The sequence below is a fragment of the Melanerpes formicivorus genome, unplaced genomic scaffold, assembly GCF_026170545.1.
Source record: "Melanerpes formicivorus ecotype bairdi unplaced genomic scaffold, bMelFor1.0.p_v2 SCAF_83, whole genome shotgun sequence".
NCBI classification, from domain to species: domain Eukaryota; kingdom Metazoa; phylum Chordata; class Aves; order Piciformes; family Picidae; genus Melanerpes; species Melanerpes formicivorus.
In genome coordinates, this window is record NW_027142435.1 from 1748389 (window position 1) to 1772492 (window position 24104).

Sequence of the window (24104 nt, forward strand, 5' to 3'; positions counted from 1 at the left end):
GTTGCCTGCCAGGATTAGTGTCATTTTAATAGAATATCCACAGATTCTGATGGAATAATACAAAGCAAAAAAGAAGAACACAGACTTCACAGCAACCTAAGGGCTTCTAGCATCAACCACCTATTACAAACACTTGAGAGAAACAGCAGCTCACACAGCTGGACCTGGAGGGTTGGGCACGAAGGAGCCACCACAAAGGGGCAACCTCCCCCTCCCCACCCCCCCCCAGAAGGGAGCTGGATGATGTCCTGTGGTGGTGGTGGTGACTCTTTGAAGTTCACTTCACCAGCAGCATGCTGTGCAGGAAAGGATGGAAATACAAAAGTGAAACCCTGCTTTGGGTGTCTGGAGTGATTTAGCCTGGATGCTTCAGCTGCTCTCAGGCCACTCTCAGCTTATTGCCAGCAGCTCTTGCTTGATTTCACCCCCAGGTGAGGTGAAACAGAGGAAGTGCTGCTTGTAAGTCCCTTTTCCCTTCAGGTTTCCTCCTTGTTGCCACCAGCATGCCACCAACCCTTGCTTGAGTTCATCCCCAGGTGATGTGAAACAGAGGAAGTGCTGCTTAGAAAAACCTTTTCCCTTTAGGCTTCCTCCTGCATGTCTGTAAGCAAGGAATCTTTGGGAAAAAAAGGAGAAAGAGATGGAAAAGCTGCCATGAGGTATGCTCTAAATAGCCACTCACATCTAGGCAGGGCTGTACAGGGGGAATTGTGGTCACCAGCCAACAGCAGCAGCTCAGTTTGGTTTCCTGTGGTCTTCCTTGGGAATCAGAATGGGAGTGACTGAGCAGTGCCAAATCTGGGTGGCTCCTGGACGTGTCCAACCAGTTTGCACTGGAGAATTCTGAGAGCTGCTGCGTGGTGCAGCTCCAAAGGCTGGGTTGAACCCTCTCAAAGAGGTGGAAAAGTGTTTCCTGGTCTGTCACCAACTGTTTAGGAAGGGGATCTGATTTTTCAGCTTGTAGGGTGCTGCTGGGTGAGAGATTCAGCCACTGGTGAGAGATTCAGCCACTGGTGGGAGAGATTCTGTGTTGAAAAGAGAGAACCACATCCAGCTGTCCAGCCAGGAGCAGGAAACCTGTGCACAATGGCCAGGGGGGGTTGGAAGCTCTTCACAGCAGGAGACTCCACAACCTCTCTGGGCAGCCTGCTCCAGGCCTCCAGCAGCCTCACACCAAAGAGTTTTCTCCTCCTGCTCAGCTGCAACCTCCTGGCTTCCAGTTTGTGCCTCCTGTCCTGGCCCTGGGCACCACTGAGCAGAGCCTGGCCCCAGCCTCTTGCCTCCCACAGCTCCTTTAGCTCTTGCTGAGCATTGCTCAGCTCCCCTCTGGGGCTGCTCTTCTCCAGGCTCTCAGCCCCAGGGCTCTCAGCCTTTGTTCCTCACAGAGATGCTCCAAGTTCCTCAGCACCTCTGTGGCCTCTGCTGGACTCTCTCAGGCAGCTCTCTGTCATCTTCAGCCCTGCTCAGTCCATCAGATGTCTGAAAATGCTGCCCCAGTGTCTTTTCTTGGGCAAGATCCACAGCAGCCACACAACCAAACCTCTCCTTCCTCTGGCACGTTACTGCTGAGGCTCCAGGAGCAAACTCCTCCTTCAGGGCCCCAAACCAACCCCAGCTGAGGTTTCTTATCCTCCATGTGTCCCAGGGCAGCACTGTTTCAGTGTCCCACTCTTTTCCAGGATGCTGTGAACGTTTTCCCTTGAAGTGTCCTTTGGAAACATTCTCCAGCAGTCTGTCAGTTTTTGCTCATGACACAGCTGCAGAGGTCCCTTTCAGTGTCCAGCTCTGCTGCTTTCTTCTGTGGGGAGCACAGCAGGGGGATTATTCCCCCTCTCCCCTTTACATCTAAATGCATCAAAACAGCCTCAAAAGAAGGAAGGGAGCTCCAGGTTGAAGTGTTATCCACAGGGGATGGTGACCTCACCTCCTCTGACCACCACAGGCAGACCTGTGTCTGTTTCTAGGCTGAGAGCAAAGGAATTCAATCAGCAGAGTCCTCTTCTCGTTTCAGTGGCTTTGTCTGGTCCATCTGACAGCCCAGCTGTGAGGGAGGACCCCCCAGAGCTGCAGCTTTGGGGGTGTTTGGAAACCTCTAACTGCCTCTTCTGCCCTACACAGATGGCTGCTGCCTGCTTGGGAAGCCTGGGACAGGATGGCTTTGGTTGGGGAGAGGTTATTGGCATCAAACCCAAGCTCCAAACCCTTGAAGTGCTTTTTTCTCTCTCCCTGCCCCCTCCCCATTGCAGCTCTTGTTGGGGAGGGGTTATTGGCATCAAACCCAAGCTCTGAACCCCCTGAAGTGTTTTTTCCTCTCCACACCTCTCAGCTCAGAATTCCCTTGGCTGCTAATTGGCTCTTGAGGACATTTCTAGAGAGCAGTGGAGGTTGCTGCTTGCTTGGTGCTCTCTGAGGTGCTGGTGAGGCAGAGGGGGAAGGCTTTTCCCACCTTCAGCTTCTAGGGCCGCTGCTTTGGGTGCAGTGCTCTGCTTGTCATGCAAAGGTCTGTGTGGTAAACACATCTGTGATGGAAGTGTGTGAGAAGAAAGCTTTAGCAAATGGGAGGGAAGGTTAGAAAGCACTTTCTGTTCATGGGGAGCAGGCTGCCCAGGGAGGCTGTGGCTGCCTCCTGCCTGGAGGTGTTCAAGGCCAGGCTGGATGAGACCTTGAGCAGCCTGGGCTGGTGGGAGGTGGCCCTGCTCGTGGCAGGGAGGTTGGAACTGGATGATCTTGAGGGTCCTTTCCAACCCAGCCCATTCCATGAAGCTATGAATTCATTGCTCCTCTGTAGCAGTTGGGAAGAGAAAGATCTCTGCAGCAGCGTTCTCCACTGAAGGCTAAAAAGAGAAGCAGCTTCAGGTGTCCAAAAGAGACATCCCTGTCTTGAGGAGAGCTCTGCCAGGACTGTTATCCTGCAGGGGACTGGGGAGCTGAGTGAAGTGTTGGCAGTTTCACCCAGCCAGGGGTCAGGGTCACCAGGCTCGAAGTAGTCCTGGAGTGGTGAGATCCATCCGTGGGAAATTCTTCCTCTGCAGCCAGCTGTGGAGGTTGCTCTGCTGTGTCTCAGGCAGCTTGTGGCTCTGCTGTGTCTCAGGCAGCTTGTGGCTCTGCTGGCACCAGCAGCTTCCAACTGCTTGTGGCCAGAGAGCTGTTGCTTAAATTTTCTCCCCTCCTTTGCTCCCAGAATCCTCCTGAGTCCAAAATGCACATTTCAGGAGGCTTCAGGATCACTTCTCCCTCTCTTGGCTAACTGAGAAGCTGAAGCCAACCACAGCATCTTGCCTCCCTGGCTGCAGCATTCCCTCCCTGGGCTTTCCCAGGCAGGGGTGTCTGGAGGTGAGACCCAGGGGCAGCAAGGAGGACACTTCAACCCTTTAGCAGCTTGTCTCCACTGCAGGAAGCTTTAGGAGGGAGAGATTGTTCAGTGCCACGAAATCCATACAAAGCCAAGGAGGGAGAAGCTTTCTGACCATGAGGCTCCTTCCTCTCTGCTGTGTGGGTGTTGGCATGAGGAGAGGCTCACAAGAAGGCTGCCCTGGCAGTCTGGGTCTCTCTTTGAGAGTTATCTCAGTGCCTTGCAAACCAGGAGTGAAGAGAGAAGGGTGCAATGTGGCATTTACTGGCAGGAACGGTTGGGTGTGGGTTCATAACTGCAACTGGCAAGGGAGTAACTGAGGTGGTCGAGGCTGGAAGAGGTGCCCAGACCTGTGGGCACTTGGTATGTGCAGGAAGGACAGCTACTGGCTGTAGAAAGGAGGCAGCTGCTCTCTCTTCAGTGCCTGGAGGAGTCATTCCCTGGGGCAGCGGCTGGGGTGGAGGAGGAATCTGGGTGTGCAGACCTCCTTGTGGCCTTCCAGGGTCTGCAGGGGGCTACAGAAAAGCTGGGAAGGGACTTTTGAGGGTGTCAGGGAGTGATAGGACTGGGGGGGGGGGGGTGGTGGAGCAAAACTAGAAGTGGGGAGATTCAGATTGGGTGTTAGGAGGCAGATCCTCACCATGAGGGTGGTGAGAGCCTGGCACAGGTTGCCCAGGGAGGTGGTGGAAGCCTCAGCCCTGGAGGTTTTTAAGGCCAGGCTGGATGTGGCTCTGAGCAACCTGCTGCAGTGTGAGGTGTCCCTGCCCATGGCAGGTTGGGGGGGAGTTGGAACTGGCTGAACCTTGAGGTCCCTTCCAGCCCTGACAGTTCTATGATTCTAAGTAAAACATCTCAGTGCTGGCCAGCAGCAAGTCAGGGGAAGGGCTTCTAATGGAAACTGAACAAACCTCATCTCTCCTCCTGGGCTGGTGGCTAATGGCCCGCAGGATGCTCTTGCTGGGAGGAGATGTGGTTATTTCTCTGCTCAGTAGCTCTCCACAAACCATTGTTGCTGGAACCTCTCCTGGAAAGTGCTTTTCTTGGCTTGGTTTGGTTTGTGGCTTGGGGAGGGGGCTGGGGGTTGGTGCATTTACTTTTCTTTTTCCAAAGTAAAAGTGGTTTGCCAATCTTGGAAGGGCTTTTGGAGGCAGGGGAGGCAGGCTCCATGGTCTTGCAGAACTCAGAATTAGATGGTGACAAAGTCTTCTACCAGAAGGTCAGGTAGGTGGATGAGTGCCAGGCTGCAGCATTCTTCTACTCCATTCATTTCCACTCTGCTTCGATTCATGACATGCTGGGAAGGAGCAGGAAGAGCTATTTTTAGACAGCAAATGGTAGTAAAAGAAAACCAACCCCAAGAAGGGATTGTTCCTGCTGTCTCCAACACACACAAATCCGAGTGTGTTTGGGTGTAACTCTCTATGAACACGCAGCAGAGCCAAAGACAACAGCAGGCAGAGCTCTAAGAACCTTTCTGCTCTGCTGAGGACTTTTCCTGAGGGCACAGGACCATGGAAGAGTCCCTGCCTGGTGCTGGAAGGGGGCTCTGCACCCATGGGCACAGCTGGAACGGGCTGAGGAGCAGCTCCTCTGCAGCATCCCCAGGGCAGCTGCGGCTGTGGCCAGGCCATGCTCTGGGACAAGCTGTGGGAGGGATCCCAGAATCCCAGTGTGGGAGGGGTTGGAAGGGACCTTTGGAGCTCACCCAGTCCATCCCCCCCTGCCAAGGCAGGGGCACCTAGGGGAGGTCACACAGGAATGCAGCCAGGAGGGTTGGGAATGTCTCCCCCACCTCTCTGGGCAGCCTGCTCCAGGGCTCCAGCACCCTTCAGTTAAAGAAGTTCCTCCTCATGTTTAGATGGAGCCTCTGGTGGTCCAGTTTGTGCCAGCCACCCCCTATCCTGCCACTGGGTGCCACTGAACAAAGCCTGGCCCTATCCTCCTGCCACCCACCCCCCCTGAATTATTGATCAGCATTGATGAGATCCCCTCCCCCCCAGCTGCTCTTTTCCAGACTAAAAAGACTCAAAAGCTTCCTGGGGCTGTTCCCCCTTGCTGCAAAGGGCCTCTTTTGTGCCTGGGCAGTGGCACAGGGCTAAAGATGTCCTGGGTCTAGCCCAGCCCTGCCTTGCCTCCTTTACCCCCCAATGAAATCTGTCAGACAGAGACACAAACAGAAGAGGGAGGAACAGCTCAGACCTGGTCTCTTGATCCTCTGCTGGGGGCACAGACCTGCAGGGAGAGAAGCAGCACAACAAAAAGTCAATCACCACTGACTCAGCACCTTCCCTTTAGGACCCTGAGCTCCCCCCTTTTGTCTCTCAGAAGAGTGCAGGCTCTTTCCAATGGACTTTGGCAGTTCTGATCAAAGCTCCTGCTCTGGGCAGAGCAGGACCAGGATCAGGCACTGGACCTCCTCAGGAGCTAGTTAGAATGAAATAAAAAAGAAGAGGAGAGAGAGAGGCTAAGAGCACTCTGAAGTGGAGCCAAACCCAGGCCAAATTAGCCTGGCACAGGGTCTTGATGCTGTCTTCCAAAGCTCCCTAGAATTTTCCTTCCCCTCTAATGTTACAGCCTCATGTCCTGCCCTTACGCACAGCCAGGATGTGCCTGACAGCAGGCTTTGGCCTCCTGCATTGCACCATCCTCCAAATGCTAAGGCTGAATGTCAGCAGAAACATTCCCTGGTGCCTCTGGCTCTGCTCCATGGCCAAACAGGGTCCCTGGCTTTGCAGAGGCAAAAAGCAGCACCAGGGATCCGTTCGGAGAGGTGAAGGTCAGGAAGGTCCCAGCAGTGGTGGCAGAGGGAGAGGGGAGAGAGGGGAGAGAGGCTTTAGCACCTCAGAAATCTCCTCTTGGGTCCTGAGGGTGCAGAGCCTGATCCCCCAGGAGCTGCCAAGCAATAGCACTGTGGAATCATTTTGCTTGGAAGAGACCTTGAAGATCATCAAGTCCAACCTGAGCCCAGCACTGCCAGGGCACCACCAGACCCCAGCCCTCAGCACCACATCTCCATGGCTTTGAACCCCCTCCAGGGATGGAGACTCCCCCACTGCCCTGGGCAGCCTGGGCCAGGGCTTGGCAACCCTTCTGGGGGAGAAATTCTTCCATGTGTCCAATTTAAACCTCCCCTGGGGCAACTTGAAGCCATTTCCTCTTGTCCTGTCCAAGCTGAATGTGCTCAGCTCCAGACAGACCAGGAAGAGGCCATGACTCCAGGTAGGTTCTTCTCCTTCCCAAGGATTGTTTAAGGAACCAAAGGATCAGTGGAGAGCAGTGGTTACCTTTCCTTCTCAGCCATGTCTTGTTTCTCTTCTGCCCTGTAAACACAAACCACCTTTGAAATCCCTCATCTAGAGTCCAGCAGGGCGAAGGAGCAGAGTGGCTAAAGCCTTCCTGGGGAGGGATTCCAGGTCTGCTTCTTGCCCCTGTGCTATGCAGCCTTGCTCTCAGGATGCCACTGCTGGCCCTGGAGGGATGCAGCTTGGGCTGGACAACTCCCAGCTAATGCTGAACAGAATCACAGAATGCATTGGGCTGGAAGGGACCCTGGAAGGTCATCTTGTCCAACCCCCCTGCAGTCAGCAGGGACACCTCCAGCTCCAGCAGAATGGCCTGGTTATAACACAAGCAATGATGGGAGAGAGCAAGGACATCCCCATCCTCCACCTGCCCCCAGCTGAATCCTACCTTTCTTTCCTGGCCTTGATCCTCTCTTCTTCATATCTGTGACAAACAGGAAACATTCTTTCAGTGTTGCCCACCCAGAACTGTTCTCTTTCCAGCCTACACCTCCCCTGGCACAGCTTGAGACTGTGTCCTCTTGTTCTGGTGCTGCTTGCCTGGGAGGAGAGACCAACCCCCACCTGGCTACAGCCTCCCTTTGGGTAGCTGGAGAGAGCAAGAAGGTCTCCCCTGAGCCTCCTCTTCTCCAGGCTAAGCAACCCCAGCTCCCTCAGCCTCTCCTCCCAGGGCTGTGCTCCAGACCCCTCCCCAGCTTTGTTGCCCTTCTCTGGACACCTTCAAGTCTCTCAATGTCCTTCTTAAATTGAGGGGCCCAGAACTGGGCTGGCTCTGACTCCACACCAGGTCCTGCTGCAGGGGGCTTTGTCCTGTGCCTCCTCAGAGCTGGGAGTGCCCCGGGGTGGCCCTGGGATACTCACTGTAGGACACAGTCTGGGATCTGTACATGCTCCATGGGGATGAGCTGCTCCAGTTCCTCCAGGCTGTGAACGTATTGGATCTTGTTGATAAACTTCACACTGGCAGAGAGGGGAAGAGGAAGTGCCTGAGGGCTTGGTTGGATGTTCTCTCCTTAGGCAGTCAGAGTTTTCCTGGGGGGAACTGGGAGTGCTGCATTGCTGCATCCCCTGCAGGCTGAGGGTGTCCATACCCCCCCGGGGCTAGCAGGCTGCTGACTGCCAGTGGTGGTGAGATGCCACCTGGCTTTGCACTGACCCCCACCTCAGTAGCTGTAGGAGGGAGAGGGGACCTCCATTCCTGCCCTCCCCAGGGAATCTTTATGCACTATCCACTGGGACAAGCTTTGGTCTGGATCCAGACCACTACAGCAAACTCAGAGTGGTTTGGGTTGGGAGAGACCTTAAAGATCATCCAGTTCCATGGGCAGGGACACCTCCCACCAGCACAGGTTGCTCAGGGTCTCATCCAGCCTGGCCTTCAACACCTCCAGGGAGGAGACATCCACAGCCTCCCTGGGCAGCCTGTGCCAGTGCCTCCCTACCCTCACTCTCAACAATTTCTTCCTCATCTCCAGTTTCAGTCTCCCCTCTCCCAGCTCTAAGCCATTGTCCCTGGTCCTGTCACCCCAAGACCTTGTCCAAAGTCCCTCCCCAGTTCTCCTGGAGCCCCTTCAGGTCCTGGAAGGCTGCTCTAAGGTCTCCCTGGAGCCTTCTCCAGGCTGACCAGCCCCAACTCTCCCAGCCTGTCCCCACAGGAGAGGTTCTTCAGCCCTCTGATCACCCTCTGGACCTGCTCCAGCCATCTGGAGTGGCAGTCCCACCTTGGTTGCCACTGATTAAAGGTGAGTTGAAGATCTGATTCATGAGTCTGAACTTGCCCTCTAGAGGCAGCTGAGCTGGGGAAGCTCTGGCAGGTACCTGATGAAGGGTCTGGAGATGGCCAGCACTGTCCGGATGAACCAGGATGGGTGCACAATGATCAAAGCTTTCAGGTTCTTCCTCAGCCTGTGGAAAAGCCATGGGATGGAAATTCAGCTTCCAAGAACCTGCTCTTAACCCCCTGGAATATGTTAGGTCAGCACTAAACCATGGCCCTCAGCACCACATCTCCACATGGCTCTGAAACTCCTCCAGGGATGGAGACTCCACCACCGCCCTGGGCAGCCTGGGCCAGGGCTTGACAACTCTTCTAGGGAAGGAATTGTTCCTCAGGTCCAACCTAAACTTCCCCTGGGGCAACTTGAGGCCATTTCCTGTCACTTGTTCCTGGGGAGCAGAGCCCAACCCCCACCAGGCTCCAGCCTCCTCTCAGGGAGCTGTAGAGAGCAATGAGGTCTCCTCTCAGCCTCCTCTTCTCCAGGCTGAACATCCCCAGCTCCCTCAGCCACTTCCTACAGGACTTGTGCTCCTCACAGGACCCTTCCCAGGAGCACTGCTCTGATCTCTCTGAAGCTGCCTGGGGAGGGAAGGGGAAGCAGAGGTGAGGAAGGGAGCCTGGAGGAGGTCAGAATGCTGCGGCAGAGGAAGGGAATCCAGAGTGCAGGGAGTGAGGAAGGCTTGGAAGAGGTGGAAGCAGGGGACTGGGAAGAATGAAGAGGTAACACCAAGAGGACTCTCACCTCCTGTCTATCATCTGGTAGCACTTCTTGAGCCAGCCCAGGCCTGGCATCCTCCTGCGGGGCGTCGCTCCGTTCAGGTACACGATCATGTAGTCCTCAGCCACCAGCAGCTCCAGGCTGCTGATCACATACCTGTAGGGTGGTGAGGGACATGAGACTCAAAAAAGGTCCCTTGGCATTCCTTCAGCTGCCTGTGTGTCATCCCCCAAGGACTCCAGTCCCCTTCCTTTAGAGCTTGGAAGAGGTTTGGGATTCTCCTGGCACCCCGGGGTGATTCTTTGGGACTGTTGGAGGTTGTCAGCAGAGTGCCTGCGCTGCTGGACATCCCTGCTCTGTTCCTCTGCCCAGCAGCTCCCAGCTGCTCAGCATTGCATGCATATGCTCTGGCCTGGCTGGGAGTCCATCACTGGCATCATTAACACTGAGGCTTTGAGTGCTTTGACTCACTGGACTTGGACAGAAACGCCGTGGGCAGCGTCTCACCCGGCCCGCAGCTGCACTCGGGGTGTGTTTGGCCTGGATTCAAACTCCTTCCAGCAATGAGCACATGGAAAATGATTCCCCAGCGCCCCAGTTACCTTCCCTGCCCTCTCTCCCTCACAGACCTTGAGCAGCCACTTACAGGAAGAGGTTCTCCATGATGTAGTGGTAGTCAGCCAGGTTGCTGTCCGGGAGATAGCAGGCAGCAAAGACAATGATGGCATTGAGCCCTTCTCCATAGTACCCTGGCAGGGACAGACAGAGGCAGCATCAGGGACCCTTTCCAGGGGGAGATGCCAGAGCTGAAGGGACAATAGCAGTGAAGATGCAGCTGAGCACCTGCTCTAGCTGCAGATGTCCCTGCTGACTGCAGCAGGCTTGGACGAGATGACCTTTAAAGGTCCCTTCCAACCCCTTCCCCGAGTCTGTACATTGCTGAACGTGGAGCTGGGCTGGCTGTGTGCCTCTCCCCAGCTCTGGCTAAGTTCTTGTCTCTCTTCCATGATCACATTTGCCTCTGAGCCTCACTCTGGCTGTCACAATGCACATTGGAGCTCAGGGAAGGGATCTGTGCGTGCCCAAGCACAGGGCTGGGAGCTTTGCCCCGGGGGAGCTGCTTGGCTTTGCTCAGCTTGAGGAATGGGCACTCTGGGGACGTGGTGGCCTTCAGCTGTGCCTCAGGGACAGCTCAGGGCTCAGCTATGGAGGGATTAAGCTCCTGCAGTCCCCTCCTGGCTGGTTGTGCTGCCTGAAGCCAGGGCTGGGCCAGGCTATATTCAGCCTTGCTCAGAGCCAGCTTTGTCCCTGCTCTTGGCTGCAGGCTCTGGTTGTTTGGTGTCTAGCATGGGCTGGGTGCTTTCCATAGAGCCCCTGCGTGGTCTGGGTTCAGGGCACCTGTGAGGCTCATCCAGACCAACCCCCCTGCAGTCAGCAGGGACATCTACAACCAGAGCCCCAAACCATCTCCCACCTCTCTGGGCAGCCTGGACCAGGGTCTCACCGCCCTGCATGTAGGAAAAGTCTTCCTTCTATCAGGTCTGAATCTCCCTCTCTTAGTTCCAAACCATCCCCCCCCTTGTCTTGTCCCCACAGGCCCTGCTCCCCAGTCTGTCCCCAGCTCTCTTACAGTCCCCTTTCAGCCCTGACAAGCCACCGGGAGGTCTCTCTTTGGGGCTCGTCTGCCACACAGTGGCACCGAATGAGCAGCGGTCTGCCCTCAAAGAGCCGAAACAGCCACTCAGGGCAGCTCCTCCAGCTTGACAAAGAGGGAGCAAAGGCAAGGCAGGAGGGCAGGAGGAGGGTCCCTGGGGCTCACCTCCGTGGGTCACCACTCTCATGTAGGGTTTGATCATCTGCAGGTCGATGCGGTGCTCCTGCTCGCCGATGATCACAGTCCTCCACAGCCTGCCGTTGGCAGCGCTCCCATCCTCGGTCCCACCGTCCCCAAACAGGTCTGCGCTGTCCCCAGGCATGTTCTTGGCTGTGGCTACAGGAGTGTCATCTGCAAAAAGGGACAACCAGGCTGGGGAGAGGTCCTGCAAGAGCTCTGGGGTGCAGGGAGAGGCAGCAGCAGCCCCAGGCTGAGGAGGAGCCATTGCCTCTGCAGCTTAGTCACTGAACCCTGGAATGGTTTGGCTTGGAGAAGCTCTCTGGGAGCATCCAGTCCAAGCAGCAACCCAACCCCACCCTGGCCACCAAACCGTGGCCCCAGGTGCCATGGCCACAGGTTTCTTGAACCCCTCCAGGGCTGGGGACTCCACCCCCTCCCTGGGCAGCCTCTGCCAAGCCCTGACCACTCTTGCAGGAAAGGCATTTTTCCTCCTCTCCAACCTCATCCTCCCCTGGCACAATCTGAGGCCATTTCCTCTCCCTCTATCACCTGAGACAAGGGAGAAGAGACCAATCCCCACCTGACTGCAGCCTCCTCTCAGGGAGAGAGAGAGCAATGAGGTCTCCCTCAGCCTCCTCTTCTCCAGGCTGAACCCCCCCAGCTCCCTCAGCTGCTCCTCCCCAGCCCTGTTCCCCAGACCCTTCCCCAGCCCTTCTTGGACCTGCTCCAGCCTCTCAACGTCCTTCTTGGAGTGAGGGCCCCAAAACTGAGCCCAGGATTGGAGGTGTGGCTTCACCAGTGCCAAGCAGAAGGGGACAATCACATCCCGAGACCTGCTGCCCACAGGATCATCTGCTGTTCCTTGGCAGCCTTTTTTGCCCTTGTCCAAGCCTGTCTCCTATCTCCAGCTGCTCTTGGTGAGGCTCAAACCCACCCCAGCCCCTGCAGACCTTCACCCCCACCCCTGCAGACCTTCACCCCCACCCCTGCAGACCTTCACCCCCACCCCTGCAGACCTTCACCCCTACCCCTGCAGACCTTCACCCCTACCCCTGCAGACCTTCACCCCTACCCCTGCAGACCTTCACCCCTACCCCTGCAGACCTTCACCCCCACCTGGCCTTTTACCTTCCCATTCCAGTTCGTTCCCATTCCCCAGAAATTCCAGGGAATCTGTCTCATCAGGAGTTTCAATGTCATCCACATTGATGTCCAGGTCATCTGGGGTGTCCAAGAAGTCATCAGAGAGGATGGAGCCTTCACTCTGGTCCAGGGAGATGTTGATTTCAGGTGCCACAAGGGTCTTCCTCTTGCGGTGAGCCCCGTTAAAGTTTAACGTGTTTGGGGGAGCTGGAGGGAAAGAGGCAAAGAACTGAGAGGTTGTCCTCACCCTGCACCCTTAGAGCAAGGCCTGGGGCTTCCTTTGGGGAGCTTGGGAGCTAAGGGTGGGGGCTCATGGCTGGGGGGTCCTGGTTGCCTGCAGCTATGGCAGTGCCCACACTCCGGAGACATCTCTCTCCTCCCCCAGCTTCTGCAGACAGCTCAGCAGATACAAATCTCTGCTGATTTCCTCTGCCTCCTGGGGGTTGTGCTCCAAGGGAAGTGGCTCTCACCCTGACTAGGAGCTGGTTTGCCCCTGAGCTCCTGACAAGGCAAGGTGGTACTCACAGGATGTGTTTTCATCTTCTGTAGGGCTGCCCAGGGACTCCATCCCTGTCTCTTCTGGGAGAGGTCTGCAGGCAAAGGCAGGAGAGAAGAGGGAAAAGACAGAAGGTAAGGCAGGGGAGAAGCAGTTCAGGAGAAATCACTCCAGGGCAGCCAGTGGGCAGGGACAAACCTGGAGCACTCTGTGTGCCCTGCTCTGGAGTCATGGAACCAGAGAAGTGGTGAGGTTGGAAGTGGCCTCTGAGGCCATCACCCAGAGCTCCCAATCCCAGCACTGCTGCTGAGCCACTGCCCCTAAAGCACAGCCCTCAGCACCACCTCCATGTGGCTTTGAAACACTTCCAGGGAGCTCTGGGGCTCCTCCTCAAGGGGACCAGGGAGCACAGAGCCATTTGGGTTGGGAAAGACCTTCAGGATCACCCAGTCCAAGCACTGGGTGCTGGCACCCCAGCACTGCCAGGGCCCCACTGAGCCATGGCCCTCAGCACCACAGCTCCAAGGCTTTGAAAGCCCTCCAGGGATGGAGACTCCACCACTGCCCTGGGCAGCCTGCACAGCACCTTCTGGAGCTGGAACTTTGCTGCCTGTGCTCCTGCTCCCTGCAGGCCCTGAGCTCAGCAGGCTGTGCAGACCCTCTGAGCCTGGCTCTTCCTAAGCCTGGTGGGGGAGGCTTTGATGCTGGCAGCAGCTGAGCTGCTGGGGGATGCTGAGCCCAGGAGCACTTTGCCCTCTGCCAGTGGTTTTGTAACCTGCAGCAGCTTTCTGCCACAGGGAGCAGGATGTGACCCAGCCCAGCTCCCCCTCTAAGACAAGGATCAGACCTTGGGTGGGATCCCAGAGCTGCCATCCCATCTTCCCCCCACCCTCAGCCCCAGCTTTGACAGAAGCTGATGCTGACTCCCAAACCACTCTGGGCTGAGCTCCAGGCACCAGCCCCCAGGTGCATGTTTTGGAGCCAAAGGCTTCCTCACTGCTCCCATCCTGGGGCTGCAGGGCAGAGGTCAGGGCTTGCAGCCTCTCCTGCTTGGCTCCTGCAAGCAAACCCTTCCATGATGCTCTGGAAACGCTGAGTGCTGGCACAGCCCAGGGGTGAGCTGGGGTGAACTGGGGGTGGGGAAGCCACCAGCTTCAAGGCAGAGGTGAGGACAGGGCTGGTGCTCAGCAGCTGCTGGCCCTGCTGCCCGGTGATGCCAGGGAGGAAGGTGATGGGGAGGAAGCATGCAGGAGGACACAGCCTAGCTCTGCCCTGCAGAGGCTGCTCTCTGTGCTGCCATGACACCAGAGCCACCAGCCAAATTAAACCCTATAAATATTTAGATCCAGGGATAATCCTCTCCTGCCTGCTTGCTGTGTATTCATGAGGGCTGGAGACCTGAGCAAAGGCAGCCTGCTCTCCCCTGCAGCACCCAGACCCTGTGGGCTGCCACCGGACTCCTGAGCAGCCAGAACAATCCCTCTGGCCCCCTCCAGCCTCCCCTCCTCCCTTCTGCTCCTGTCTCCTGCCTGGTTGTTTATCTGCCTGTGAGCTGGCGCCTGGCACAACTTGGTGATACAGCATCAAAAGGGGGAGGGGGGAAGGGGAGGTGGCCCAGCTGTACCCAAGTACGTGCCGCAGGCAGGCAGGGAGGCAGGGCAGGGCAGGGAGGCAGGGAGGCAGGGCAGGGCAGGCAGGGAGGCAGGGCAGGGCAGGCAGGGAGGCAGGGCAGGGCAGGGAGGCAGGGCAGGGCAGGGCAGGGCAGGGCAGGGCGGCAGGGCAGGGCAGGCAGGGCAGGGCAGGCAGGGAGGCAGGGCAGGGAGGCAGGGCAGGGAGGCAGGGCAGGGAGGCAGGGCAGGGAGGCAGGGCAGGGAGGCAGGGCAGGGAGGCAGCTCCCTGATGCTGGGATTCGGCTCAGAAGAGCAACGACCAATCCAGAGGAGGAGAAAAGGCCTCTCTTACCTTCCCGAAGGATGCTCGGCTCGCTCCCTCCCAGCCTTGCCTGCGACTCTTCCTCCCCGCGGGCAGGCAGCCAGCCCCAGCCGCTGAGTGCTCCGCACCCAGCAGCTCCGCTAAAGGCTGACTGCCACCATTTTGCTCTCTGCTGCCATCCTGCTGCCCAAGTCCCCCTCCCGGGCACCTCCTCCCCGGCTTCCGAGCAGCCCCTGACCCGACGGCTGGGTGGGTGATGGAGTGAGCATGCTCCCGCCCCGCGCAGCATCATCATCATCATCATCATCACAGGGCAGCACTCGCACAGCCAGCTGAGACAGACTGGCAGCAGGAGGCTAAACCTTTGGGGAGCAGCAGGAGCCGGAGGGGGATGCAACACACGGACCCAAACCCTTCCCTTGCTCCTTTGCACCTTTTCAGGAGCTGCTTCTCCCCCCTCAGCAGCTGGGGGGAGGGTGGGATCGTGGCTGCCACCAGCAGCTGCATCCAGTTTGCTCAGCTCTTTGCCTGGGCTTTGGGTTTTATTTCTCGTCCTTTTTTTTTCCCTCCTTGCTGCTGTTTGTTGGTGGCAAGATTGGTTAATCACAGCTCAGCAAAAAATAGCTATGCAGCAAATCAGCTGCTGGAGAGCTGCTGTCCCACATGCAGCAGCTCCTGCCCTATTATCTTAATGCTTCTAGGAGGAAGGGGGGAGGAAGTGTCTTGGAAATGATTATTGATTTATTTTTAATGCCTGGTTAAACCCAGGCAGTGCTCTCCGAGTGCCTGCTTGGGGCTGGGTTTCACTTGCATCATTCCTGCTCTAATCCCTCTCCCGGCAGGCTGAGGAGCTCTGGCCTCAGCCCTGCCACCCTGCCAGCCTCCTCCTGGCCTTGCTTTGCCCCTGGGAGGTGGTGCTGGGGGCTCTGCAGAAGAAATGCCCCCGGGAGGCTTGCCTGGGGCTGGGGTGAGTTTGCTGCTTGCAGGGCAGGCGTGAAACAGAGCCTGGCACCTCCTGCTCCCAGGTGATGGTGTGGGGCAGAGCAGCCCAGGTGGGAGACAGCTGTGTGTCCATGTTCCCTAGGGAACCTTGGGCCAGTGCTTCCCTTCCCATACCTTCTCCTCCCTCCCCATACCTTCTCCTCCCTCCCCATACCTTCTCCTCCCTCCCCATACCTTCTCCTCCCTCCCCATACCTTCTCCTCCCCTCCCTACCTCTCCATCTCCTCGCTGCCCTTCCTACTCCACAAGCAGCTCATCAGCACAGTGCTGTGAGGGAGCCTCAGGCTGGCAGAGTTCCACCAGCCCAGAGCTCTGCTCTCAAAGGAAAGGGGAAGATCCCATCCTGGAAGGCTGGGCTGAGCCCACCTGTGGGGCCAGCGGAAGCCAGGCTGGGTGCTGTGTGCCAGGAGTGGGGCTGGCACAGAGGTGCTCAGATCAGGCCTGCAGCTGGAGCTGGGTGAACAGAGAGGGGCTGAGCTGGGTGCCCAGCAGAACAGGGCAGCACTGTCTGTGAAGACAGAAGCTGTGTGGGCTGCCCAGGGGGGGCACAGCTGCAGCTGGCACACGGAGAGACAGCCCTGAAAAGACCCTCAAGAGCCCAGAGCCCAGCTGCAGCAGGGCTGGCTGCTGGCCGTGCCCCAGCAAGCTTTGGCCTTGGGGTGGGGATGAGGCTGGCTGCTGCCTTTGGGTGGCTGCAGGGGATTGCTTTAGCATGCTGTGGGGTTAATAAAGTGATTGTGAAGGTGAGAGCTCCACTTTGGCACCTTCCTCCCTCCCTCCCTTCCTCCCTTTTCACCCATCCATCCATCCATCCATCCATCCATCCATCCATCCATCCATCCATCCATCTCTCCCTGTCCTCTGCCCCCAGCTCCTCACCCCCTCCTTGCCATGCTCACAGAAGGGTGCCACAAGCCTCCCCCCAAAACATCTTGAAGCATTCTGAGCAGCCTTGCTGCAAGCTCTCTGTTCTCCTGCCCCATGCCCTGCTGGAGTTAGGATTCCTGCTGGCCCTGGGGCTGGGCAGGAGGGAGCTGCATGCTCCATGCCCTGCTGGTGGAATACAGGAGGAAATGAAACTCTCCCTGCTCTTTCTTTGTTTTTCTCAAGGAACAAACCTGGGGAAGTCCTCATCTTGCCACTCTTCCTTCACATCCACGTTCTCCATCCTCAAAGTGGCTTCTGTGGTCCCCATGGTGCTGGGAGAAGGGTTGGCTGCACGGTGGTTCCCTCAAGGAAGGGCTGAGGCTGGAAGGTGGAGAGGTTGGCATTGAGCATGGTGACTGGGCAGCATGAATCCCAGCCACAGCCTGCAGGGCAGGGGTGCTGCCAGCAGGCTCCACAGAGGAGCAGCCTCAGAGCTGCCCAGGGGGGTTGTGGCTACCTGACAAGAGCTGGAGAGGAGAGGGAAGGAGAAGTTGGCCCTGATCAGAGCAACAGGTCTGTCTCTGCTCTGTTGTGGCCCCAGTGCTTCTCCTTGAGGATCAGCACCCTCTGGGCTGATGGCCACCTGGTTTTCCCTTGCTCCTTCTCTTCCAGTGCTCATCTCAACCTCACCAAGCACTCTGCTGAGGGGAATGAGGTGTGGCTGAAAGGGGAGGGAAGAGCAAGCTCCCCCCAGGCTGCTCTCAGGCTGCTCTGGCAGTGGCAGCAGTTTCCCCTTTGCTGGCCTGGCAAAATGCAGAGAAATTCCTGGCTGCTGCTGGCCTGTGCCCCAACCCTGGGCTTGTCCCTGCCCCCCAGAAGGGAACAGAGGAGAGCAAAGAAGCCCTCACAGGGATGTGGAACATCCTTCCACACCCCTGGAGAATCCTCACCTCTGCCCTGCTCCCAGGTAAACCAAAGCAGATGCCAAACAACTGGAGCAGCTCCAGCAGAGCCAAGGTGCTGCTCCCAGCCTGGGCTCTCTCCTGCACTGCTGTGAGCAGGAGCTCAGCTCAGTCCCTGCCTTCACTCCCACTGGCACCCCAGCAGCAGAAGGGGCCCCCAGGACCATGTGTGCTGCCTGCTTTCACTGGAAGGTTCCTGCACTGCCAGCCAGCCAGGATCAGACCTTTGTGCTCATTTCCCAGGGCCTGCACCTGCAGCTGAGGGCTCAGGACCAGCCTCTGCAGGAGCAGCTCTGGTTGCAGGGAGCAGATACTTTGCTCTCAGCTGAACACTGCTGCAGCTGAGCCTGGAGGGGGCAAGGTCAGGCCACATCTTGGATGGCATCTGCTCAAGTGCAGTCAGCTCCTGTGCTGGGCTGGATGCATTAACCCAGCCACTGCAGGACACTTTGGAGGTGCTTAAAACCCACAGAGATGTGGTGCTGAGGGCCATGGTTTAGCACCAGCTGTGGCAGAGTTAGAGAATGGTTGGAGTGGATGAGCTCAAAGGGCTTTTCCAGCCCAAATGATTCAATAAATGTCCTTCCTGAGCTCAGCCTTCACACTGTGACTGTGCCCAGGCTCTGGCTGGGACTATTTCATCTTAGGAGCAGCTGATTTCAGGCTGCTTTTGCCTGTCCTTGGTGCCAGGGCAATCAGCACCTGGCAGAGCCTGATCCTGATCCCAGGGCTTTCTCTGCTTCCTTTGGAGGCTGCTCCTCACAGAGATGATGGCCTGGAGGGAGAGCAATCTGTGTCCATCTGCTCTGAAGGAATGGAGCTATGGAGAGGCCTGAGTCCACCCAGCATCTGTCCTTATTCCAGGTGCTGGCAGGGACAGGGATGAGAGCAAGGAGCTGGCTGGGAGCACTGCAGGGCTCTCTCCCTGCCTGGTGTCTCTCATCCTCCCCCCGGGCACACACAGGATGCCTTCTCCCCTCACCCCCACGCCTGGCTGCCTGCGGTGCCCACGCCAGGGTCACACACGGCTCCATTTTTGATTCCCCTGCATGCAGGCAGAGGAGACACCTCGGGGCTGCCACAGACCCCCCCTTCCCCCCTCCTCCCCGCCGCTGTCATCTGCTCGCTGCTCTCCCTGAAGGCATCATGGAGGGAGGCAGAGGCAAAGCAAAGCAGCGAAGCAAACCGCGGGCTGGAGCCTGACGTCTGTCATTCCCAGGGCCTGCCCGGCAGGATGGAAGCTCAGCTGCTGCTGTACTCACCGACGCTAGCGAGGAACAAAGCAGATGCTGCCTGGATCCCAGCCCAGCATCCCTCCGGCTGGAGAAGGGCTGCTCAGGAGCTCCGGCGCCGGGACGCAGGGGCAGAGGGCTGCGGCTGCCTCAGCAGAGGGCTGCGGGGATGCATCTAGGTCGGCATTCCTCAAAGCCTTCCTTGCTCTGGCAGCTGGATTTTGGGGCGGGATGGGGGGGTGGGAATCGAGGGCAGTTATTTGTATTCCATGGCTGCTGCTTCCTCCTCCCCCTCCCAGGCTACTTCATTATTATTATTACTATGAATATTGTTATTTTCTGCTTGCAGCTGGCTAAGCCTCAGCTCCCCTAAGGCAGCTAATTGCACTGCTTTTGTGTGTGAGGAGGACGAGGGTGGTGGTGATGGTGATGGGAGGGGGGGGGTGTGTGTGTGCTATGGAGGATGGGTGGAGAAAGGAGCTGGAAGCATCCTCCTTTCGGTGTCACCTCTCCTCCAATTGGCTGCGAGGTACCAAAGCTCTCCCTGCACTCTTCCTCCGGATGAGTGATGCTGGCAGGGGCTGGGCACAGCGGCCGCCGTCAGTGGGAGCCGGGGATGCTCATCAGCCAGCAGGATCTGCTCCTGGAGGAGGTGTGGGAGATGGGGAGGGGTGGGTGGGAAGGGGAGGGCTTTTTTGTACAGTGCATCACTCACTGAGGATGGAAAAAGGTGGCCTCAGCGAGTGGTGGGCTGCAGGATTGGGGGATAGGCTGAGAGAGCTGGGGCTGTTCAGCCTGGAGAAGGCGCCAGGGAGAGCTCAGAGCAGCCTTCCAGTACCTGAAAGGGGCTCCAGGAGAGCTGGGGAGGGACTTTTGACAAGGGCTGGGAGTGCCAGGATGAAGGACAATGGCTTTGAGCTGGGAGAGGGGAGATTGAGAGTGGAAGGGAGGGAGAAATTCTTTAGGGTGAGTGTGGGGAGACTCTGGCCCAGGCTGCCCAGGGAGGTGGCTGAATCCCCATCCCCGGAGGTGGCTGAATCCCCATCCCTGGAGGTGTTTCAGAGCTGCAGAGCTGTGGTGCTGAGGGCCATGGTTCAGCCCCAGCCTGGGCAGAGCTAGAGAATGATTGGACTGGATGCTCCTAAAGGTCTTTCCGACAGAAACGTTCCTGCGGTTGGCTGTTTGCAGGCGGCTGCAGCCGACAGAGCAGGACGGCAGATGTGTGAGTAGCACAGCCTGTGAATGCCATCTACTGGCTGCCATCCCAGCACTTGGAGCCAGAGGACTTTTGTTTTTCCAGCCTGCTCTCGGAGGTATTTCATTGAGCACATACTGATGGGCTGAGCTGCCCCAGCGCTGCCTGCCAGGACAAGTGGTCATGGTGGGAACCTATTTTCCTTACATCTGCTGGGATGTAGAGAGGCAGCACTGCACCAGGCTGGTTTGCCAGCACCACACTTCCTCTGGGAATTCTCCTGTGCTGAAGCCAGCCACTTTGCAGGAGAGAATAACAGGAGAAGGGTTGAATCATAGAACCATAGAGCTGCTGGGGTTGGAAGAGAGCTTTGAGATCATCAAGTCCAGCTGCTCACCTGGAGCTCACCATCTCAACACTGCAGCTAAGCCTCTGCCACTGCACCACGACCCTCAGCACCACACCCACACAGGGATGAGTCCCCAACCCTGGAGGTGTTCAAGAAACCTGTGGCCATGGCACAGGTTTAGTGGCCATGGTGGTGTTGGGTTGCTGGTTGGACCGGGTGAGCTCAGAGGCCTCCTCCAGCCGAAACAGTTCCGCGGTTCTGTGTTTGCTCTCCTACCTGCATGAGGAAGGAGGGAGCGACTTGTTCCAGGCGCTGATGCTCCCACCGCAGGCAGCTGCTCCTTGCGCGCTGGTGGGAGCGGAACGGACGAAGCTGTTCCGCAGGCTGCCACAGGAGGGCGCTGAGCGCCCCCGGCCCGGCCCGTGGCTGCCGGCAGGGCTGGGAGATGCAGGCAGCGAGCTGTAGAGGTCACTTTGCACCAGCAGATAGCAGGGGCTGGTGCCCGAAAGTGCCAGAGAACCACGGAATTGTTTAGATTGGAGAAGACCTCTAAGGTCCCCGAGTCCAGCCATCAACCACCGCGGCCCCCAACCCTGTCCCCAAGAGCCATGGCCACGCTTCCCCCGAAGGGAAAGCAGAAACGAGCCCCTTGGCCTCAGCAGAGCTTTAGGGCTGGGCTGAGAGGCTGATGGTGCCCAGCAGACGCTGGGTGCTGGTGCTGACCTGTTTCAAGCCACGCTGCCAGTGGGCTCAAGCTCCTGGAGCTATCAAGGGATGGCCAGGAGAGGAATGGAGGCCTCGCTGAGTGTGATGCTCCAGCATGGTGGTGACCTCTTTCAAGTCAAGCTTCAAGAGGAGGCCAGAAGATGAATGGGTCCCTCATTGAGGGTGCTGCTCTAGCACAAGCTCAGCCTCTTCCTAAACCTCATAGAGCCCTCACTGAACAGAACACTTTGAACACCCAGCTCTGGGAGAAGCTTTTTAGAGCCCACATCTGAGCAGGCTGTGGAGGATCCACACAGGAGGTGTAAGGGCTGAGCAAATCTGGCTTGCACAGACAAGCTGCTCACAGGATGGCTTCCCCTGAGTGTCTGTGGTTTTCTCCTCTGCTAGTCTGGATTTCCCCTCTCAGGTCAAGCAGAGGTTGCAGGGTTTCTCCTCACTGGTGAGGGGAAGAAATGAGCCTTTTAGTTCAAACACTCAGCTGCAGAACACAATCCCAGCAGCTGGAGCGTGGAATTACCACCAAGCTCTGCTGCAGCTCTTGGGCTTGGCAGGGCTGGGGGTGCCACAGCTTGAGGTGGTTTAACGGCTGCTGGCTTCCCTGGGAATCCCCAAGGAGGAGGCTGCAGAGCCTGGAGGCCTCCTTCTGGAGCTGGGGATAGAATCACAGAGTGAGGCTGGGAGGTGCCTCTGGAGGCCATCTGATCCATCCCCTGCTCAAAACAGGAGCAGCCAGAGGGAGTTCAGTGAAGAAGGTCAGGGGCAGTCTGGGGGGGCACGAAGAAGTTTGTGGCCAGCAGGTCAAGGGAGGCTCTCATCCCCCTCTACTCACACCTAGGGAGGCCACCTCTGGACTGCTGGGTCCAGTTCAGGAGAGGTTGGGAACCACTGGAGAGACTTCTGTGGAGGCTACAAAGCTGCTGAGGGGCCTGGAGCAGCTCTGGGAGGAGCAAAGGCTGAGAGCCCTGGGGCTGAGAGCCTGGAGAAGAACAGCCCCAGAGGGGAGCTGAGCAATGCTCAGCAAGAGCTAAAGGAGCTGTGGGGGGCAAGAGGCTGGGGTCAGACTCTGCTCAGTGATGTCCAGGGACAGGACAAGGGGCACAAAGTGGAAGCCAGGAGGTTCCATCTGACCAGGAGGAGAAACTTCTTTGGTGTGAGGCTGCTGGAGGCCTGGGGCAGGCTGCCCAGAGAGGTTGTGGAGTCTCTTTCTCTGCAGAGCTTCCAACCCCCCCTGGGCATTGTGCTCCTGGGCAAGCTGCTGTGGGAGCCCTGCTGGAGCAGGGGGGTGGAGTGGATGAGCTCCAGAGGTCCCTTCCAAGCCTCACCCTGCTGGGATTCTGCTTGAGTTGTTCAGGGCTGTGTGCAATCAGGTTTTGATTATCTCCAAGGCTGGAGACTCCCCAACCTGCTCCTGCTTTTGACCACCCTTACAGTTAACAACAAAGCCAGAAAGTCAAATGCCTCCTCTGTTCTGAGGGAATTCCTCTGATGGTCCTTGCCCCTTTGCTGGGCACCACTGGGAAGAGTCTGGCTCCAATCATGCTAAGCCAGCCTGGCTGAAATTAAGATGAAACATTTGTTTGCAGGGGGAAAATAAAAGTTATTTTGGTTCCTTTGAAATTCTTTACAGCTCCAATCAGAGTTTGAAGCAGGGAGGGGGGAAAGAGGGAGAGGGGAAGTGGGGGGGGGGAGGGAAAAGCATTTTAGGGATGAAAACCTTCAGGCTTTGTTTAAGATAGGCTTGGGAATGAAATGCTTGCACTTCTTTATTGCACTGTGACAGTCTCCACTTGAGATCTGCCTGCCTTCAATTAAAGAGAGGGGACCACAAAGTGCCTTCCAACAGGCACTTGAGAAAGAGGAGAATCAGTTTTGGTTTGGGGGGGGGGGAGAACAAAATGTTTGCATTGTCTCCCCTTCAGGGAGACACAACCCCAAGGGAAAACAAACAGAAGCTCACCCAAACCCCCCCAGAGCACCCAAGCCAAGGTTTGGCTGTGACCAGAAGGGGCTGACCTGGAGAGAAAGTGTTTTCCACTTCCTCCCTTTTGAATGGGAGCTCTAGGGGGGGCAGAGCATCTCCTTGTGGGGGTCTGGGGCTCCACCTCTGGCAACCCAAGGAGGGGATGCTGGCATCTGGGGGGGAGGGGGGATGTCTTTGAATCGTGGGATGGGGTCAGACTCATTCCTGGTTCACAGATTCACTCATTCAGGGAATGGGTTGGGTTGGAAGAGTGCTTCAGGGTCGTCCAGTTCCAACCCAGCTCTGCCACCTCCCACTGGAGTTGGCCACAGGTTCCTCCCACGGAGGCAGCAGAGCACAGCCTGGGCTGTGTGGGACTGGGGTAGTGCACGTCTGCTGCGAGCAGGCTGCCAGGTCCTGGAGCCCTGAGGACCCAGCTGGAAGGAGCTGCTGTGTGGGCAGAGGCAGCTGTCAGGAATGCATGGCCCAAACCCAGCACCGCAGCCTCTTGCTGGCTGGCTCTTGTCACTTGATGTGGCTCTTGAACCCCTCCAGAGAGGCTCAGAGGCCAGTCCAGCAGAGGAGAGGTGGGGAGAGCTGTAGCAGCTATGTGTGGTGGTTTTCTTACCCCAATCTGCTAGACTGAAGGCATTGAAAAGAGAAGAGAAGGTGTTTTCCTTTCCCAGGAGGTGCTCTGCACATCTAAACCACCAAGACAAGCATCCTGTGGCTGCTCACTGACCTAGTTGGCAGGCCTGCAGGCTGGGGCTGGGAGGGTGGCTCATGGTCCTTGCACAGAAGCCAAGAGCCTCTCTGCTGGAGCAGCCATCTGCTCCAGGGAGGCACTGCTGGGTCCTGCCCCTTCCAGCTTCCCCTGGGAAGCAGCACAGCCCAAAGGAGGTTGGGCTGCTGGGGGCAGTGGAGCAGGCTTAGGGCTGCAGCTGTCTGCGAGGGAACTGGCATGTGTGTGCCTGGAGCTCAAGGCCTGAGTGATCCACGAGGTCCCTGGGGTGCAGACCCTCATCAGCCTTCTCTAAACACTTGTCACCTCTGCCTGGGCTTCGTGAGACAAGTTCAGTTGTGATGGAGATGGAGCCCTGGGGATTGGGGACCTTGACTGACAGGCTGGGTTAAACTTCAGGACAGGCTGAGGGCTTGTGGCTACCTCCCAAGAAGCTCTTCAGGGCCAGCAACCCCCAGCCCAATCTTCCCTTCCCAGGCTCTACATGAGGGTAAGAGGGTCCTGGGGCTCTTCAG

At 57.5% G+C, this 24104-nt stretch overlaps 1 protein-coding gene across 2 annotated transcripts; it reads right to left on the bottom strand.

The window, feature by feature from the left end:
• Positions 1–19054, bottom strand: ATCAY (ATCAY kinesin light chain interacting caytaxin). Of its 2 annotated transcripts, XM_068165003.1 has the most exons (13): positions 18648–19054; positions 16675–16804; positions 12652–12716; positions 12112–12333; positions 10969–11154; positions 9796–9898; positions 9174–9305; positions 8473–8559; positions 7516–7614; positions 7043–7078; positions 6637–6672; positions 5552–5584; positions 1–4646 (listed from the first exon to the last, which is right to left on the bottom strand). In XM_068165003.1, exons 2-13 carry the CDS (start codon positions 16749–16751, stop codon positions 4637–4639), a joined length of 1086 nt encoding a protein of 361 aa, XP_068021104.1. In that variant the 5' UTR covers positions 16752–16804; positions 18648–19054; the 3' UTR covers positions 1–4636. The 2 variants fall into 2 exon arrangements, with proteins under 2 accessions (XP_068021104.1, XP_068021105.1); XM_068165004.1 differs by lacking the exons at positions 16675–16804; positions 18648–19054 and adding an exon at positions 14585–14787.
• Positions 19055–24104: the final 5050 nt, after the last annotated feature.

What these genes read in the sequence shown, in the direction of transcription:
- ATCAY (XM_068165003.1), bottom strand. Translation starts at nt 16,751, where the DNA reads ATGGGGACCACAGAAGCCACTTTGAGGATGGAGAACGTGGATGTGAAG. An exon ending in ATCATGGAGAACCTCTTCCT is followed by an intron (nt 9,306 to 9,795) that starts GTAAGTGGCTGC and finishes ACCACCCTACAG; the next exon opens with GTATGTGATCAGCAGCCTGG. An exon ending in GACATGGCTGAGAAGGAAAG is followed by an intron (nt 5,585 to 6,636) that starts GTAACCACTGCT and finishes CTCTCCCTGCAG; the next exon opens with GTCTGTGCCCCCAGCAGAGG.